We start from the raw sequence: 18205 nt of genomic DNA on the forward strand, positions 1-18205 counted from the left end.
ATCACAGTGTCCCCCCCCCGCTACTGACTAATGAATACTTTATATATATTTTCTTTAATTTTTGTCTGCTGTCTGAACTTGACTAAACTGTCTTCAATTATTAACATTTCTATAGTGCATTTCAGGGGACTAGAACTCTAACTGGCAGAGTGGTGAAGTGGTGATAACTGTGTGACTTGGATTGTAGCAGTGATGGGATTCTAGCATTGCCTACTTTCTGTTATATTGAGAAGGATCTGCTATGGCTTTGGAGAATGACTCTCTTGTTTTGGCTGATTTGAGGCACCATCATTGCATTTTTTGTTTGTTTTTCCCCCTGGAGGTTATGGTATGGATGTCTTTTTATATGCACTGACTTTATTTTTATTCTTCAAATTACTGGATTGATGGTTGCAACATTTAACAAATGAATCTTGGGTCTGTGGAGATGGCAATTTGGTTAAGAACAGGTGTTGCTTTTGCAGAGGACTGAAGTTGGTTCCTAAAACTGACATCAACATATCACGGGGCTCACAATTGCTGGTAATTCCAACTCTAGGGAATCCAATCCCCTGTTCTGGATTCCATAGGCACCTCCACACCCACCTCTACACATACATACAAATAAAATAAAATAAAAATCTTAGTACATGAATATTTAGTTCAATCTTATTGTATATAAATGCTATCAATTCTATAAATGACTAAGCACCAAAATTCTAGAAAATCTTATTATTCATAAATTTTGTTACTCTGTAATTTCCATTTACAATAGTGTCTTATCAAATTAATGATGAGTATTCTAGAATTCACATCATATGTTACTTTCTTCAATTAAATACCAGTGTATCATCTATGCCAATGTTGCATGGCAAGATCATTGCTTTAGAAAAAGCACAGCTTTTCTTATGATACTTTCTTTGAGGGCACTAAAACCCACTTTATTACACTGTAGATATTATCAAATTGGAACTCCATATAGATATGACAAAGCATAAATCTTTTTGACAATATAAATTAATCACTCTACTTAAGACAATTTGATATGTTTGAATGCTATTCCTGACACAAATATTTGTATCTCTTTAAGCTAATGTTTATTGTATGACTAAGATGTATCTATTTTATTTTCTGAAATATAAATATTTCCAAGATAACACTAGTTCTGACCCATAAATAGATAAATCTCAGAGAAAGCCTATAGTTTAAATATGAAAGTGGCTCACAACAGTTTTCTCTTCCTCCTAACAATCAGAGTCTTCAAAGTTTTTATTGCTCTTCACAAGGCAGACAATGACTTCCGCATTGTGTTTAGACTTTCTCTAAGAGTACCCCAAGTTCAGGTATCATCACATTCTGGGGGGTCACACGTTCTTCTTGATCATCATCTTGGTATGCCGTTGGTATTCTGATGAACTTCCATTGGAATTTGGATTTTTTTCTGACATATAATCTTCTTCTACATCCTGACTATAGACTTATAAGCTGTTACTTCTAAATGCTATGTGTCCTAGCTTCTTCATGAAATGTTGTTAAATCTATGTCCTCAGATTTATTAACTATGTGGTTCTCTGAAATTATGCTCCTCATGGCATCTTCTGTGGGAGTCTTCTTTGTGTCTTTGGGTTGATCAGCAGAGATTCTGACTTATAATTCCCTGTGTCTTTTAGGTACTTTTGACATCTCTATTGAAACTGAAGCAGAACTATATTTATGTTTATCCTAACAAGATACTAGTAGCACTACAATAAAATTCTTTAATGTCATCACAAGTATCTGCACTGCAAATATCTTACATTTTCTTAGAATGTCTTCATATTCAACATGACAAGACAAAAGATGGCTACTGTTTTCCCAATTTTAGATAATGCAATCACTGCACACTGTGTGAAACTGAACTTTCAGGACTTTGCTACTTTGTTCTCATGATCATGATGGAAACTTGTGCTGTTATCACTGTTAGGGCTGACACTGGCAGAAATGGTGCTCTTGCTGTCACTTTTGCTCAGACCTTCTATTTAAGGTAGAGGAGAAGTGTGAAAGGGTGCCCCAGAAAGCCCTAGAAAAATAGAGCTAAACAATTGTGTCTTATATATTGTTTCTGTCTTATTCTATCTTCTATTTCTGGGCCTCCACTAAGCACATGTATTTTCCTTTCTGTTCCTGATCTTCTCTATTTTTACCTTTTTGTACATTTGTGCTTTATGATATATAGTTTCCTTTGATTTATTTATTCATTAAATTGTCTCTTTAACCATGTCTAATCTGCTGCCACACCACCAAGGAGCTATGAATTGTGTTTTTCAATTTGGAGCCACTTTTCCCTGTTTTCTGTTCTTACAGTTCTTTTATGTAGAATTTCATGAAAATTACCATCTTTGCTATGACTCAGAATTAAATAATTTGTCAATTGCCACTTACACACACACACACACACACACACACACACACACACACACAATGTATGAAACAAGACATGTAATTATTATCTTTGAGTCTGGTTTATTTTAATTATCCTGCTAATGTGGGCTACACAATGTTGAAAGAATAATTAAATTATAACTCATGTAATGCAATGGAATTCTTTCCTTATGAAGCTAGGTAAGGTAAAGATATTTATATTAACATCATGTTGATAGGTTTTCAAAGTCTTCAATCTGTGGGGCCCCCTTTTCATGAATAGGAAACTAAGGTATATTATTGTGTGCTCTACTGCAATATGATAAGGATGGTCCCTATATGAAAAGCAGTTCTCTCCAGCTAATGCATTTTAAGGTTACTGTTATGTTATTCACACATTTTGGTATTCTATAAACTAATAAAAGAGTTTTATTTGTTTTAAAAGCTAAAAAATGGATTCACTTTGTGAACAGTAGCTATTTTTTCACCTGGGGAAGAAAATACCAAACACAGAGATGCTGATATAAACAAGCTATATTATATAATACTGCCTATTAAGAAAATCTTACTGTACTTGTTGTCTTCTCATCAAAGGAATGTATGAGACCTAATGAGCTTCTTTTGTTATCATGAGCTGGTAAAGGAGTAACTTTTAGTGGGCTTGTCCAACCTGAAAACCAAAAATTCATGCATTTTAGATAAAAAACACAGTGATAATTTTTCTTCCATTAGCACCTTTTAGTTCATGTGCATTAAACTGCAACATGGCTTCTGGAAATTGTAGGTTTAGTTTGATGCTTCCCAAATTGCATAAAATGCATGCAAAGATTACAAATCAAAAATGTGGGTCATAATTGCCAATGGTACTGGACTCAATTTAGTGCTCTGAACTAGTTGGTCATTTTTTCAGCCCCACCATGGGCTGTGTACCTCAAATGAAACAAAATGTATGTATGCTGACCAAACTTTACAAACTTTAAATTGTGTTAGAGCAAAGATCTAAAATCTAAGCATGTTACATGGAATTTGTGGACATTTGCATCTGTAGTAAAATCAATGTCCACTTTGAGCAGCAGCCACTGTAGCCACAGAAGGGACAAACCACAGCTTAGAGTGCAAGCCAGGCATAATATTTGACCCTAGACCATTTCTCTAGCCATAGTACACTTTATTAAACCTGAAGTAAATAATAGTGATTAAATTACCCCATAGATAGGATATGTGGGTCCTTAGGTGAAATACTGTACCTTAAAAAAATCTTGGAAACAAACTTTCATGTTCCTTTATAAAACTTATTTGGTATAGTGGAGCCATTTCTAACCCTTCTCTGGGAATAAGCCATTGAAGTGTACTGGAGGCAAACTATTTTAACACCTGGCTGGTACCATTTGGCTTTCTTCTTTAGTCTGCTATGGATCCTCCTCATTTTAAATGTCATGCAATGGACAGTAGTGTTAGACAAAGCTTCTATGTAACCGCTTCATACAGTTTAGAGAAGCATACTCTAATTCATACATCGTTACTAGCCTTTCTTAGTTTAGTTTGCTGTTGCTTAAACTGTGACTTCTTTATCTTTAATGGACTTCTGTTATTTTCCATGGTGTTTTTTATTTTTCCTTACAGCTTTGTCAATTGCACAGATCTGTCTAAACATTTGTCTTAGGGTTTTGTTTGTTTTTCGAGACAGGGTTTTGGTTCCTGTCCTGGATCTTGCTCTGTAGACCAGGCTGACCTCGGACTGATAGAGATCCACCTGATTCTGCCTCCCGAGTGCTAGGATTAAAGGCATACCCTACCACCATTTGGCATTATCTCAGGGTTTTTATTGCTATGAAGAGACACCATGACTACAGCAACTCTTATAAGGAAAACGTTTAATTGGGGTGGCTTGCTTACAGTTCCAGAGGTTCAGTCTATTATCCATCATGGCTGGGAGCATGGCAGCATGCAGGCAGACATGGTGCTGGCTCCATCTTGATAAGAAGGCAAGAGGAAGTGAACCCAGAGACTGGGCAGTATCTTGAGCATAGGAAAACTCAAAGTCTGCTCCCACAGTAACACACTTCCTCCAAAAAGGCCATACGTACTCCAACAAAACCCCATCTTCTTCTTTTTATTTTTTCTTTTTATTTTTTTATTTTTTTTTCTTTTTATTTTTTTTTAGTTTTTTGAGACAGGGTTTCTCTGTGTAGCTTTGTGCCTTTCCTGGAACTCACTTGGTAGCTCAGGCTGGCCTCGAACTCACACAGATCCTCCTGGCTCTGCCTCCCAAGTGCTGGGATTAAAGGCGTGCGCCACCACCACCTGGTTCTCAAAACCCCATCTTCTAATAGTGTCATTCCCTAGGAGATAATGGGGGCAATTACATTCAAACTACCACAACATTTATACTTGAAAATAACAGTCTTTAAGGTTCATATTAGACACAAATCTAGATGTACTGTCTTGTGCATGAGCTTGAATTCAGATCTGGCCCTGTCAACTGGACAATGGCCACACCTGGAAGTACTTTCTGCCTCCAAATCCTCACTGATTTAGATAACTCCTGTAGATAGAACAGTGAAAGGTCTGAAGGCCCCCGACTTCAACTCTCTTTTCTACCTTCACTCTGGCTCTTTGTCTTATTCTCTCCATTTTGTTCTTAAGGTTTCGCTAGCTCAGACTTCTAAGCCCAATTCCCTAAACTCTCTTTCAGTTGCCAATCTGGCTGAATCCCCCTCCAACCTCAGGACCTCATCAAAAGCAGAACATACTGTGTTAGCAAATTTTTCTAGGCCATTTAGGCTGACATCCTGCCTTTGGATGGGATCTGACTTTTCCACTCCTGACTCACGTTTGTCCTGGGTGGGTCAGGCTGTCCTCCTGACTCCGAGACTCGGATAAAGAGAGCACCACAGCTCAGTCTTTATCCCATCCTGGAACGACTGGGGATATTCCTTAGGAGGTCACTCTTCTGTTGCTCTAGAGACACCTCCCAACTACTCTATCAGCTGCTTATGGACTCAGCTTCCTTGAGCTGCGACCATGAGATTCCTTTCCCCCCTTTCTTTATTTAGATATTTGGGGCCAACTTGATGATATCACAGGTACCATCCTCTCCTATGTCCACGCTAATCTACCTAACTAGTGTATTTTTAAAGAAAACGTGTAACAATTCACATTTGATCTTTGAAATGGTGAATCCCACAGGGACTGGTGCCACAATGGAGAATGGGCTCACTTTACCATGTGGCTGACTTCACTTTAGCAGACAACAGCAACCATGGTTTATTGCCACCTTGGCTAGGGAGTTCATCAAATGGAAGCAACCAAGTGTCTGGGCTTCCATCTTTGCTAATGATATCATAAAGGCAAATTCCACGTGACTTCACCACCATTTCGGTTAAACATCACATGACACAAACCAAAATGGTAGCACCCATAAAACTTCACAGTCCCAGTGAATCCACTGGCAATCACCACACCCCTTTTATATTAGACTAAGGAGAAAACACCAAACATCTAAAATGGTTATTTTATAATTTCAATGTTTTGGTTTATTTTAATTTTGATGGTTTTACACAATACAGTTGTTGGCTTCTAAGGCGAATCTAAAATTTTCCCTCACCACCTGCTTTCAATACTGGCATACTCACACAGGGAGCTAACGCTCTTGAGATTCACAAGTCCCAACAGAGACTCTGAGGATAAATGGCCAAGTACTAGACAAGCTGCTGCCAATGAGGAGCCATTGCAATAGGCTCTGCCAGGTTGCACTGTCCGCTCTTTTTGTCTGATATCTTCAGGCCCATGTTCCTCTAACTTTGATAAAACATTCCCCTCAATACTCCACTGACATGTGTCTGCTTTTGTTTCTGCCTGATCTAACAACATCTTTTTTTGTTTGTTTGTTTTTTTGAGACAGGGTTTCTCTGTAGCTTTTGGAACCTGTCCTTTACTAGCTCTGTAGACTAGGCTGGCCTCAAATTCACAGAGATCCACCTGCCTCTGCTTCCTGAGTGCTGGGATTACAGGCGTGCACCACCTGTATCTTTTAAGTTTTCCTTGCACAATGAAAATGATAAAACCATAATCCCAACAACAGTAATGTTCAAAATATTGGTTTGTTGAAACGTATTTTCTTTTATGTCCATATAAACTGCCCATATGTGATTGTGATATTTTTACATCATGTATTAAGTAACAAATTGACTTATAAGTAAATGGTCCTATAAACTAAAGTTGTTAACTTGGCTCAACTTCATTTTGTTCATAGTAAAACTAAAATTATAATAATGGTTAATTGTTTTGAATCTTTCTTTGGAACAATTAAGATGAATTTTTTAAATTTAAAAATGTTTAAATCTGCTTTTAATAAGACACATGGATAAGACATACATAGTCATATAATCCCACTCAAATGCTGTCTCCTTGATCCAGCCTGATTTTTCCAGCATCTTAGCACCCCAGACTCTTTCTGAAATCCCAAATGGCAAGATATTGCTCTTCTCAAATTTATCAACTCTCCTGGCATCCTTCCCATTCTGACTCAACTCACCCCTGCCAAATACTCACAGCCCTTTGAGACACATTATGAATCCTTCCCCCACAATATGGGGCCCCCTGTCTATTGACACCCACTTCCTTTCACTGGCTCACTTCTGTGCCTCCCACTTCTAATCCTTCTCCTCCACCTCCACCTTCTGAGCAATCTCTCAGTTTTACTCTGTCACCAAATCATCCATTTTCAGCTCTTTAACTTTGTAGAGGTTTCTCTAGGAGTGGACGAAGGAGATAGCATGATGAACTGATCAAGTTAAAACTCTCCTCTGCTACATAAAATCAACCCAATCTATGCTACCATACAGCCTGTGGACAGAGCTTAGCCCCTTATCCACTGTTCCCTTTTCTTTAGTAAGTAGCCAATGGAAAAAAAATTCACCCCTCTCTTCTTTTGATCTGTCCTGAGGGTTGAAAATGAAGGGTAATTAACTAAAAGCTTCAGGTGGATTGAGAAACTTTGGACAGGACAGTTGACTTGGCTGATGAAACTTGTGCAAAATTCTGATAAGGAGGACCACATACCAAACCCGCTGGTATCTACCACTTCCAGACTGCAGGGGAACTTACCTTCAGATGGATTCTTCTATCTCTAAAGCCCTCCCCTGCTTTGTCCTCTAAAGCCTCAAGACCCTCACACCACATGCACACAAGCTCCCATTCTGCAGAGAGACTATGGCCCTTCCCTTCGGCTGTTCTGATTGAAGCACAGTTCCGCTTCTGGAGATGCCTGTCAGCTTTCTTTATTTCTGCATCACCTCCACCAATCCCCATCTAACATTATGTATGTTTAAATAGAATTCCTGTAACTTTCCCATTTAGTTTTAGTCTGTTTTTTAGATAGAATCGAAAGAAATTATATAACCAATTAATATATTAGCTAACTTGTCTAACTCTTGACACGAAGGAATCAAGATAGTAAAATATTATTCATTTCCCAAACCCGACCAAACGAAAACTCCAATATTCCTCTACTAGAGAGCTACATTATATGTTATTCCTTGATCTTTGACAGAAGTGGGTAAGGATTATCTCTGCAATGTGAATTTCTGTGAAGACACAGTATTTCTGAGATTTACGTATTTAGCAAACTACAACAGGGGAGAGAACTGCTTGGATGTTTAATGTGCTATTGTAAAAGGGTCCTTGAATACTAGGAATCTGTGTATGTATACGGTGAGTGTGTGTACATCCTAGAGATGGGAGTTGCAAAAATAATTTTGGATACTATGTAGACAACCCATCTAATTACAGATTAGAAATATTAAGACACTATCCACATAATATATTTAACAAAAATATAGCTTTCTAAGTACTTGCTGTACTGGAATAGAAATGAATGGGGATATCAAAATGAAAAGCAAAATTTGGTTCTGAGGTACTGATGAACAAGCAGAAACTTCATACACAGAAGCACTGAAACCACTAAGTGGCAACTGCAATAATAATGGAGCCCAGAGTTCTGTGAGGTTGCAGAAAAGGGTTATCTAGTCCAACCAGATTGTCAGGAGTTAGGAACATCTTCCTGAAGATGACAACTGATCTAATCTTGAAAATTAAATAGGACTTAAATTTTTGAAAAAGGGGAAGTGGATGAAAAGCAGTTGTTCCAGGCAGGGAAATAGCATGTACAGCAGTGGCCAGCTCTAGGAAAGTATAATACTGTTAGAAAACTACAGAACGTTATGGCTGTCATACAGTGTCAGGAAGCGAATGGTGGAAGAATGGAGAAGAAAGGGTCAGCACAGGAAAGCCTGGGACTTCAACTGTAGAGGGGTTCTTTGGAGTTTTTAAATTAGAGGGTTTGAAAACTTTCAGAAATCACTATGATTTACTCAGGTGACTAACAGAAATGATAATGCTGTAGTAACTCTGGTAGTTTCCACAGACAATCCTCCTTCCATCCCCTGGGGACAGAAGAGTCTTCTTTGTCCTCCAATCAGAGTTTTGCTCAGTGAGTTAATGCACTGTACAAATCTTGGAACCAGAAATTAAAATTTGAGAGCTATGTGGACAGAGTTCCAATAGTGAATATATATATATATCTTATTCAGATGGAGTTGTCTTGACCATTCTGAGCTGTATTTTTCATCTTTACTGTTATCATTATTGAAAGAAGAAACTAAAGAATACCAAAGAATAAGCCAAGTTTGTGGTATGCAGTAAGTGCCCAACATGTTTATGAACCACTGAATAGTACATATAACTTTATTGCTTATATTACTTTCATAATGGCAATGATGATACTCAAGCTCTACTTCTCTCTGCCATCTGAGGGACAAAGGTAGTAGGCAGCTTTCTGCAAGCCAGGAAGACTTCATGAAGAGGTAAATCTCCAAACTGCTTGACTTTTGATTTCTCCCCCTCTAAAACTGGGAGAAATAAGTGACTATGTTTCAACCAACCAGTCTCCCATGTATATTTTTATAAAAATGCCAAAGGTAAGGTAGTTACCTCAGAAAGATGGAAAAGATGATTAGGAAGATGGAAAGATATACAGAGAATTTAAATATTGGTATCAGCTGGAGTCCAAAATGAAGAAAAGCAGGTGACAATGGGCAAACTTATTTTATTTATGATAAGGAAACCAAGCCATCTGCTGCTGCAAGGAGAGGCAAAGAGTCCCGTAAAGAGCTTAGACACAGAGTAAGTTTAGAACCATTGCCTGGAAGAGTATTAGAAGAGCCATTCAAGAACAAAAAAGTGAAAAGATTAGGCAGTATTGGGATGGGAAAAAAGTCATCCATGTAATCTTTCGTGACCTCCCCTTAATATTTGTGAAACTCCACTGAGAATAGTAAATGTGGCATAATTCATTTTGAGATTTCTTTCATTGTCAGGATTTATTGGGGGTGTGAATTTGGTTTTGCTGAAATCTTACATACTTGTCATTTATGATTAATAAACATTTCTATGATCTTCAAAGTCATTAAAACACTTCAAAAATTATGTAGAACTCAATCCCCAAATCTCAAGCATTACTCCTTGATAACAAGAGCTATTATTTATTTAATGTTCCTTCAGTTCCAGAAATTTTTCTGGGCATTATGCATTTTAATTCTTAGTATTTTGTAAGAGATAAATTGTTTCCAATTTATGTATAAAGCAACTGAACATTCTGGGGTTTAATGTATCTTATCTGGTACACTGGTTCTGCTTTTCACATTAGTTATTTTTACATGAAGCATATTCATATAAAAGTAATTATTTTCATGGTATGAATTACTTTCCTTAGTTTATAAGTAAGGATACACAGGTAGACAGAGAATTCTAAGTGGCCCTGGGTCACATAACAGATAAGCTTAGAATTCAAGCTCAGATTGTCTTGATCTAAACTCTGAGGTTTTGTTCTGAATCAGGCAGTAAAATATACAGCCCAGATAATTCCTCAATTTGATTCTAAGTGTTGGCACCATGTTTATCAAAACTATTTTGGTAATTTAGTGCCTTTAATAAGCCCTTTCTTCAACCTAACATCTTTTGTAATATTTTAAGAATCAGGGTGAGAACTACTTTCAAGAACTGACCAACAATGTTTCCTTTAAAATTATATTGGACTGGGGTTTTGTGCTTGCCTGGTAAGTAGCATATGTGACTACAAATGACTTTATCTTTTTTAACGATGTATTCTTGGTAATAAACTGTCATGCATTGGAATATTAACAAAAAATGAGTCCATGCTCCTGTTTTTTTTTTTTTTTATTTCTAGTAACTAGCATAGTGTTTATTTTTTTGTTGAGACAAATGTGTTTAATTCTTACTAATATTTTACTAGAATTTTCAGATAACCATCTCAAAACACAATGGCCTCATTAATACTCTATATAGGAATTTTATACTCAGGTATTTCCCTAAGCCCACCTTCCAGACTTAAAGTGGTGTGACCCACAAAAAACACCACTCTTTCTCCTGCTTATGCCTCTCCAGTTTCTCCCCTTACAGCTTAAAAGTGGTTGGAAGGTGAGGCTAGAGTCATGCTGACTGCCCTTTTCATTTTGATTTCTTTGTCTTGCTTTATACTTTCTTCTTGGTCCCTAATAACTACAGTCTTTCTCTGGGAGGAATGTCAGAAAGTATGCATCTCTGCTGTGCCAACATGGGGAGCCTTTCCCTTCCTTCACATATTGTTTTCCTTCATCATCTAAGGTTTTGGATGAAAGCTGAAGATGAACCGTGAAAGCATCCTGGCCATTTCTGACACCACAGCAAGCCAAGCACCTCCACCACAAGTTTGATCTTTCCTTTTTCCCACAGTCAGAGATGCTAATCTTCTATCCCTCCCTCCCTGCCTACCATGCACACTTCCCTACACAGGAAGCAGTTGTTGTGGTTTTCCTTTGGAGATATTTCTCACTACAAATGTGTCCAGAGAATCCTGGTGCAGATGACAGTGGTACCATTAATTCAGCCTTCGGAAGCATAACACTATTTAGGGAGGGCTTGCTTCTCTTTAGTTCCCGTTCTTACCCAATTTACTTCATCTTCTTTCCCATTTCATTTCAGTCCCCGAAACCTTGATTTTTTTTAAATCAGCAGATTGTTTATAAGGGAGAGAAACAAAGAGGGAAGGTTGTTACACACTATGAAAGTGAAACATAAATCCTCTTTTGGTAAAGTAAGGCTATCTATATAACTAGAATAAATTATATGTTAATATTTTTGCTGTTGATTACTACAAATATTTGACTTTTTAAATAAAATTTTGTTTCACAAGCAGATTTATACATTGTATCACTTTTAATAAGACCTTCTTAAAATCTAATTTGGAATTATTTGTCCAGTTATAATTTATGCTAATTTAACTGCTAAAATTCTGAAAGCTCAAGGTCATGCTCCTTTACCTCACTTGAAAGACGTATCAAGGCTGTTACTTTTCTTACCTCCGAGTTTTGCCCTGATGGAAATGTCTGGTACTTTCCTGGAATTCCACCTTCTGCTCTGCTGTAGTTCTTCTGATAGTATTGTTTGCCTTTTTATTGTGGTTTGAAATCCTTTGTCTGGCCTAGGAACTCGATTTTGAGGTTTCACATCACTGAAACTCACCAGGTTTGGTATGACTCTGCCAATGCCAGGCTTTAAATCAGCATCAGCACCAGCACTCAGGAATCCTGAGCAGGGGTCACCTAAGGGCACATCATCACGAAGTGGAAACAATGGATATGCCTGTCCATATGGTGGGGGATAAGGGTAGTGCACATGACAGTCTGGCAGGACTGAAGGGGGATAAGGATGGAACTTTAAAAACACAGGGTTGCATTTCTTCTCAAATCTGCCAAAGTCATGTCTGTCTTCGAGTCCTTTCACAAAGGGCATGTTCATTTTCCATAAGAGATCATGGTAGTGTGGGTAATCTGGATACTCAATAGCTTTTGCTCCTGAGAAGATGAATCTTTTGGAGATACTAATCTTTCCAGGTTTGTTCTTAACCTCCATATCCATGGAATTTCTCATCATTTTTGAGGATTGTGAATTAAATTCTTTAGATAATTCTTTTCTCTTTAACTATTAAGAACCCATATTTCCAGTAATGGGAGATTAAGATTTATCTAGCATAAAATTATTAATTCAATTTTCTAAATGTTAGTAATTTTTTTAAATCTTAAGGTAATTTTTTTTCTGGTGAAGGAGAGATAGGGAAGTACAGAAATAGGGCAGAATTTAAAAAAAAAAAAACAAAAAACCCAACCAAAGAGCCTTTGTTGCTTGGCAACCGGTAGACCCATAACTCATGGAACTACTCATTATGTACATCATAATGCATTTTTAGGACCCCCATCCCCCAAAAGTGCTAGTAATATCTCCATTACACTTCTTTCTCCAATACTCAGGAAACTAATATTATATACATACCTACATATATGTACATATATGTATGTTCTGTTTATATTTTGTGGGTAAGATAGCCACTTAAAGAATATACTGAAATTTATCTAGTGAATACACACACATACAGTCTCTCTCTGACACACAAATTACAACTAAGTACTAGCTGATTTGTGATAAGTTATAAAAATTGGTGTTTAAGCACACTGCAACATTGAAAATGCATTATACTCATTTTTTATGGACAGTAATTCACAAATTATAGCCAAAGGTGCATTCCATATGTGCCTAAAATTACCCTCAGTTTCCTTAAGGCTACCACAATGTGCATAGTGAAAGCCATGAGGGGTTTTATGTTATTTCAGTAAATGGCAACATGAAAAAAAATGTTTCGAATGTTGTGTACTAGTCCACTTAAGATCTGTTTTTAACTAGACAATTTGGTGTTGCATGAAAACTGTAACTAAATTGAAGTATTAGAATTTGGTGGATAATAGCCCACACCGTCCTTAAATGAATGAATGAATGAAGCAAGCAAGCAACCAACCAATCAAGTAATAGAAACAAACAAACAAACAAACCAAGCTTCTACAATATCCAGGAACAGAATATATAAATCAGTTCAACTGTATGGCAGTATGTATAAGCAGAATGTGGCCACGCCCACCTTTGATGATGACTGAAATTTTGAAATATACCATTAAATGTGAGGTAAAGTTGAAATAAATGGTTAATTCTTTCAACATTAGGTCCTGGACACAATATATCGAAAACATGTAAGTCAGTGAGCTTTTGTCCACCCAGTACCACTCATTTCTTCATATTAAAGTGAAGCCAGATTGTTTTTAGTTGTTCAAAAATATTTATATAAGGTTTATTTCCATCATAGCTCGACTATCATTAAATCCTTCCAAAGGCACCAAAGTGGAGGTATGATTCTCTTTCCATTTAAAACACATTTTCTTTATAAATGGCCGCTTAGCTGGCTTGGTATGTTTTCCTGAATCCAGGTTAAGAAAGACGATCTTCAGTTTCATCTAAGGTCATTTCCTGTTTTCCCATCATGCCATCTCTTTAGGCAATACCTTTAATTCCTAGGTGCTCACTGCATCTATCTTCCGTGAAGTTCCACACACTGACAGTGTACAAACCGTTGGCATTACTATCGTCAGAAACTTTATGAGGGCTGTGGACGCACTGCCCCTAGTTCTCAGTGTGTGCAGCCATGAGTGAGCACCCAAGGGCTGAAATGCACCCCACCGCCAGGGTGGTAAGAAGGGCTTCCCCTGCGACCACAGGCACCACAGAGAAGCAGTTAGAACTTGGGGGCACAGGATTCTTCTCCCAGCTTTGGAATCTCTGACAAGACATTTAGGTTCTGGAGGGTTCCCTGGGTGGTGCGGTGACCTCGAAGGCAAAGGAGCCCCCTTGGGCACCGACCCCCTGCCTCCCATGTGCTCCCGAGCCAGCTCCCAAGCTAGCACACCTGCCGCAGACGGCCCGAGCGGAAGTGGCGGCGTGTCCGTCGGTCCGTCCTTCCGGCCCGCCGTCCGCCAACTTCCGGCGGCGGGTGGGCGCGCGCCAGGTAACGACCTTCAGCCCCGAGGCTCGGCCGGCGGCGGTGGCGTGTGGATGGAGGCCTTGGCCCCGGGCCGGGCTCCGCGGGGCCGGCGGCGGGCTGGGGCCGCGGGCTCCACGCTCTCGGCGCTGTCGGTGGCCGCCGTCCTGCTCTCCGCCTTGCTGCGGGCGCCCCCTGCAGGTGAGGCTCGGCGCCGCATGGCGGGCGCCTTGCGTTGGCCCCGAGTCACGTGACCCCGGCTCACACAAAGAAACCCTCTAACCCTCCCTGGCTGGTCCTGCGCCAGAGAGCCTTGTTTTGTGTAGGCGTCTGAAAGACAACTGCGTGTGCGTCGAGAAGGTCTCCGTGGGCGTGTGAATGACGGGTGGTTTCAGGAGGTTATTCAAACGTGAAACTTGAAGTGAAAAATGCCCCAATGAACTGAGGTCCGTGGGCCATCGCCAGCTTTGTGTTCCAGAGATGTGTATACTGAGACATACAGAAAGTGATGTACTGTGAGCCCAGCGAGTCTTAAAACATCCTTGATAGTGGAGCGCCCTCTGTTGGTTCTGGATGTAAAATGCAGGGTGTAGCTGGGGTTTTTGAGATTAAACTGTAACTAACGCTTCTCACTGTTTCAAAGTATATTTACGCTGGAGAAAGAAAAGAGAGTTTACTAGATTTGCTTTTTAAGTAGACGAGTTTGGCTGCATTTGTGTGTTTCAACTTACTAGCAGTAAGCTGTGCCCCATAGATCCTAAAGAAATGTACTAGAGATAACACTTGTTGGAAGTTAAAATTTGTTCCAATAAGGGAGAATGAAAAGATAAAGTAACCAAGGATACAAACAGAAGGAATGTGAAGAAAGTGATATGGCGGAGAAAGGAAAGAAATGGGGCTTTTTAGTTTTTGTTAACTTGACACAAACTATAGGCACCTGGGAATAGGAAACCTCAATCGAAGATTTGTCTTTATCAGGTTGACCCCTGAGTGTGTCTGTAGGGGTATTTTCTTAATTACTTTCGATGTGGGAGGGACCAGTTGTCTGGGGTTGGTGCCATCCCTGGGCAGGTGGTCCTGGACTGTGTAAGAAAGCAAGCTGAGGAAAGCTGAGGAAGCAAGCCCGCAAGTAGTGATCCTCCATGCTTCTGCTTCGCTTCCTGCCTCCAGGGTTGTGCTTGAGAGTCCTTGCCTTGGCCTTTCAGGACAGTGTACAACCTGTAAGGTGAAATGAACCCTCTCCATATCTCCTGCAAGCTGATTTTGGGCATAATGTTTATCACAGTAATAGAAAGCATACTAAGACACGATGGGGAGGGGGTTTATGATGATTTCTCCTTATACAATATACAGTCCAGGTGTTTGGTGCAAAGATAGTTCTGTGAGAATAAATTGTCTTTAATTATTCTGTATAAGAAAGATGCATTGGAATATGGCCACTGGCCTTATACTTGGTAATGAAAGTTTGTGTTTTTGTTTTAAAATCTTGCCTGGCTTTCTTTTTTTCTCCAATAAGGACTATCAAAAACAGGATAAGCAATTAGTATCTTAAAGTGTAAACTCTGAGTAGTAAAAGCTGATACTCATATAGCACTTCACAGCTCCTATGATAAACCTGTAAGGTTGGAATTACTGTCAATCTCATTTTGCAGATGAAACCCTCAAACTGGTAGTTTAAAGTAACTTTCTTGGTTTCAGTATGGGGTAGAATTTCTACTAAGCTCCACTCCAGCCTTTAATAACATGATCTCCTTTGCACTTGCTTGCTGTTAAGTCTTTTTGGAGTGAATGCTTTACAGCCATTGCATGGTCTTCCCCATTCATTCTGTTCACAGCATCATGCCGTCATATGTGTTCATTCAACAATGAATCAAGACTAGCAGGATGTTTTTCATAATCATTGTTTTAATAGTTTCTGCGGCAAAGGCGAGGTGCTTGCAAATGATTCTTGATCAAGCTGGTGCTTCCATCAATGGAGTTTGTACCACAAAAAATGATGTATGTGTGTGAATAACTGCATTCCATTGTAGATTGAATGTTAAAAGAGAGATGCCAGATATGTTCTATGATAGCTGAGTAATGAAGACAGGAGGGGATTCTGATTTGGGTCCTGTAAGGCAGGAGAGTATTATAAGTAGGCACAGAAAGGTTGGGTTAAGATTTCTAGTAGGTGTAAGTGATAGGTATATTAAATTCTTTAAGGAGTATGCAGAACAGTATATAGCAGTCATAGAAAACTGATTTATACTTTTTGCAATGGAGGCAAGATACTCTTATTTTAATATTTTGGAATTTTTACAAGACAGACTTAGATCACTTCTTTTCTTTTTGTTTTTTCATAGTTGGATATTTGGCTCGATTGCCAAGAAGTTTTCGCTTGATTCAAGATTCACTGAAAATAGTGGGATCATCACATTTTCCCGGTACTCATGAATAACTTTTCAATAATAGAATGTTACTAGCATCCATTTACAATTTGACAGTCCTGTTGAAAAGGCTAATGGTCCCCAGTTACTCTCCTTCCCGAAGTTGGTTTCCTTCTGCGGAGCTGAATTAATGTGGTTTCTGTAGAGCTGGAATCATTCAAGTCTAATTGTGTGTGCAAAGAAAAATTATTTCTAAAAGTTAACTAAAGTTTCCTATAGTGATTTTTCTTGTAACAGATATACTGCTCACTACAGTATTAAATGTGGAAAGCTTAAATATGCTAAAATAATTTTCAATTGAGATCTAAACACCGTAAAGATTTTGGATATATGTTTCAGAGTATTCATATGCGACACAGCAGCTGCAACTTTTTTTGAACTTTTATTGAGTTAATTTTATTTGCCACAGAATGCCTTCTTGCACGTTTTGTAGTTTGTTGACAAGGTTGACAGCCATCAGAACTCTCTAATTCCACATTGTTACAGTATTGTAAAGAAGCTCCTATGTTCACTGAGCAAGTATTCCTGGTCCCTGAACACTGCTAATACTTTGTTTGGTATTTGCTGTTCTGGACTTAAGTAAAATCACACATTATATGGCCTTTGTGTTCATTTTGTGTGATGGTGATTTTTGTTGAGATTGTGTAAATACTTCATTTTATACTTGAATAATGTTTTTCTTTTGTATATGAATGTATGTTGTTATTTCTCTTAAGTATATCATAGGAGAATAGTTTGTGGATAACATATCAATTATATATTCAACATATTGAAGAACTGCTAAAATACTTTCCAGAGGGCCTGAACTTGTTTTCCTTCATAGCAGCAGTACATGAAGGTCCAAACTTCCTAACATTCACAACACTTGTTGCTATCCATCCATTTTTATTATGACCATCCTAGTTGTATGTGAAATGATAGCTGATTGTGGTTTTGAGTTGCATGATCCTAATGACTAATGAGGTGCCTCTTCTCATATATATCTATATAATATGTATCTTTTTGCAAGAATGCCTGTTTGAGACCATATCTGGCTCTTACTTTTTGTTGTTTTTGTTGAGTTGTAGAGTTTTTTTATTCTAGTATTAATACTGTATATAGTACTATATAGTATCCTGACTGTTGGAAGCTTATTAAACAATATGGCTTGCAAACATTTCTTCCCATTCTGCAAATTATATTTTTACGTTTTAAGTCTTTTTGAAAAGTACATTTTAAACTTTGATAGTCTTAGTTTATTCTTTGTTTCCTTTTAAGAGTCTCAGTGTATGACTGTCATGTTGTTGAAGTCTGTCTTGTCACTGTTATTTGGCTGTGCGGTTAGTAATGGGCTCTCCATTCTGGTCCATTGGTCTGCATTTCTGTTTCTTATGCCAACATCTTTGCTGTTTAGATTGTTGTTGCTTTATAGTAAGTCTTTAAGTGATTAAATGTGAAGCCTTCAGTTTTGTTCTCTTTAATATTTTTTGTTGCTACCGTG

At 38.3% G+C, this 18205-nt stretch overlaps 2 protein-coding genes across 2 annotated transcripts in view; one reads left to right on the plus strand and one right to left on the minus strand.

Moving 5' to 3' along the window:
- The window catches only part of Spata48 (spermatogenesis associated 48), a 44967-nt gene extending 32598 nt beyond the window's left edge, over positions 1 to 12369 (minus strand). The window contains exons 1-2 of the mRNA XM_036201096.1: positions 11799 to 12369; positions 2949 to 3049 (exon numbers count right to left, since the gene is read on the minus strand). Coding sequence (XP_036056989.1) covers positions 2949 to 3049; positions 11799 to 12369 — 672 coding nt within the window. The remainder of the gene's footprint in view (positions 1 to 2948; positions 3050 to 11798) is intronic.
- A 1824-nt stretch (positions 12370 to 14193) lies between these two features.
- The window catches only part of LOC118591823 (zona pellucida binding protein), a 136989-nt gene continuing 132977 nt past the window's right edge, over positions 14194 to 18205 (plus strand). Inside the window, exons 1-2 of the mRNA XM_036200229.1 lie at positions 14194 to 14500; positions 16642 to 16722. Of these exons, the coding sequence (XP_036056122.1) occupies positions 14194 to 14500; positions 16642 to 16722 (388 nt within the window). The remainder of the gene's footprint in view (positions 14501 to 16641; positions 16723 to 18205) is intronic.

This window comes from Onychomys torridus, chromosome 10, assembly GCF_903995425.1.
Source record: "Onychomys torridus chromosome 10, mOncTor1.1, whole genome shotgun sequence".
NCBI lineage: Eukaryota > Metazoa > Chordata > Mammalia > Rodentia > Cricetidae > Onychomys > Onychomys torridus.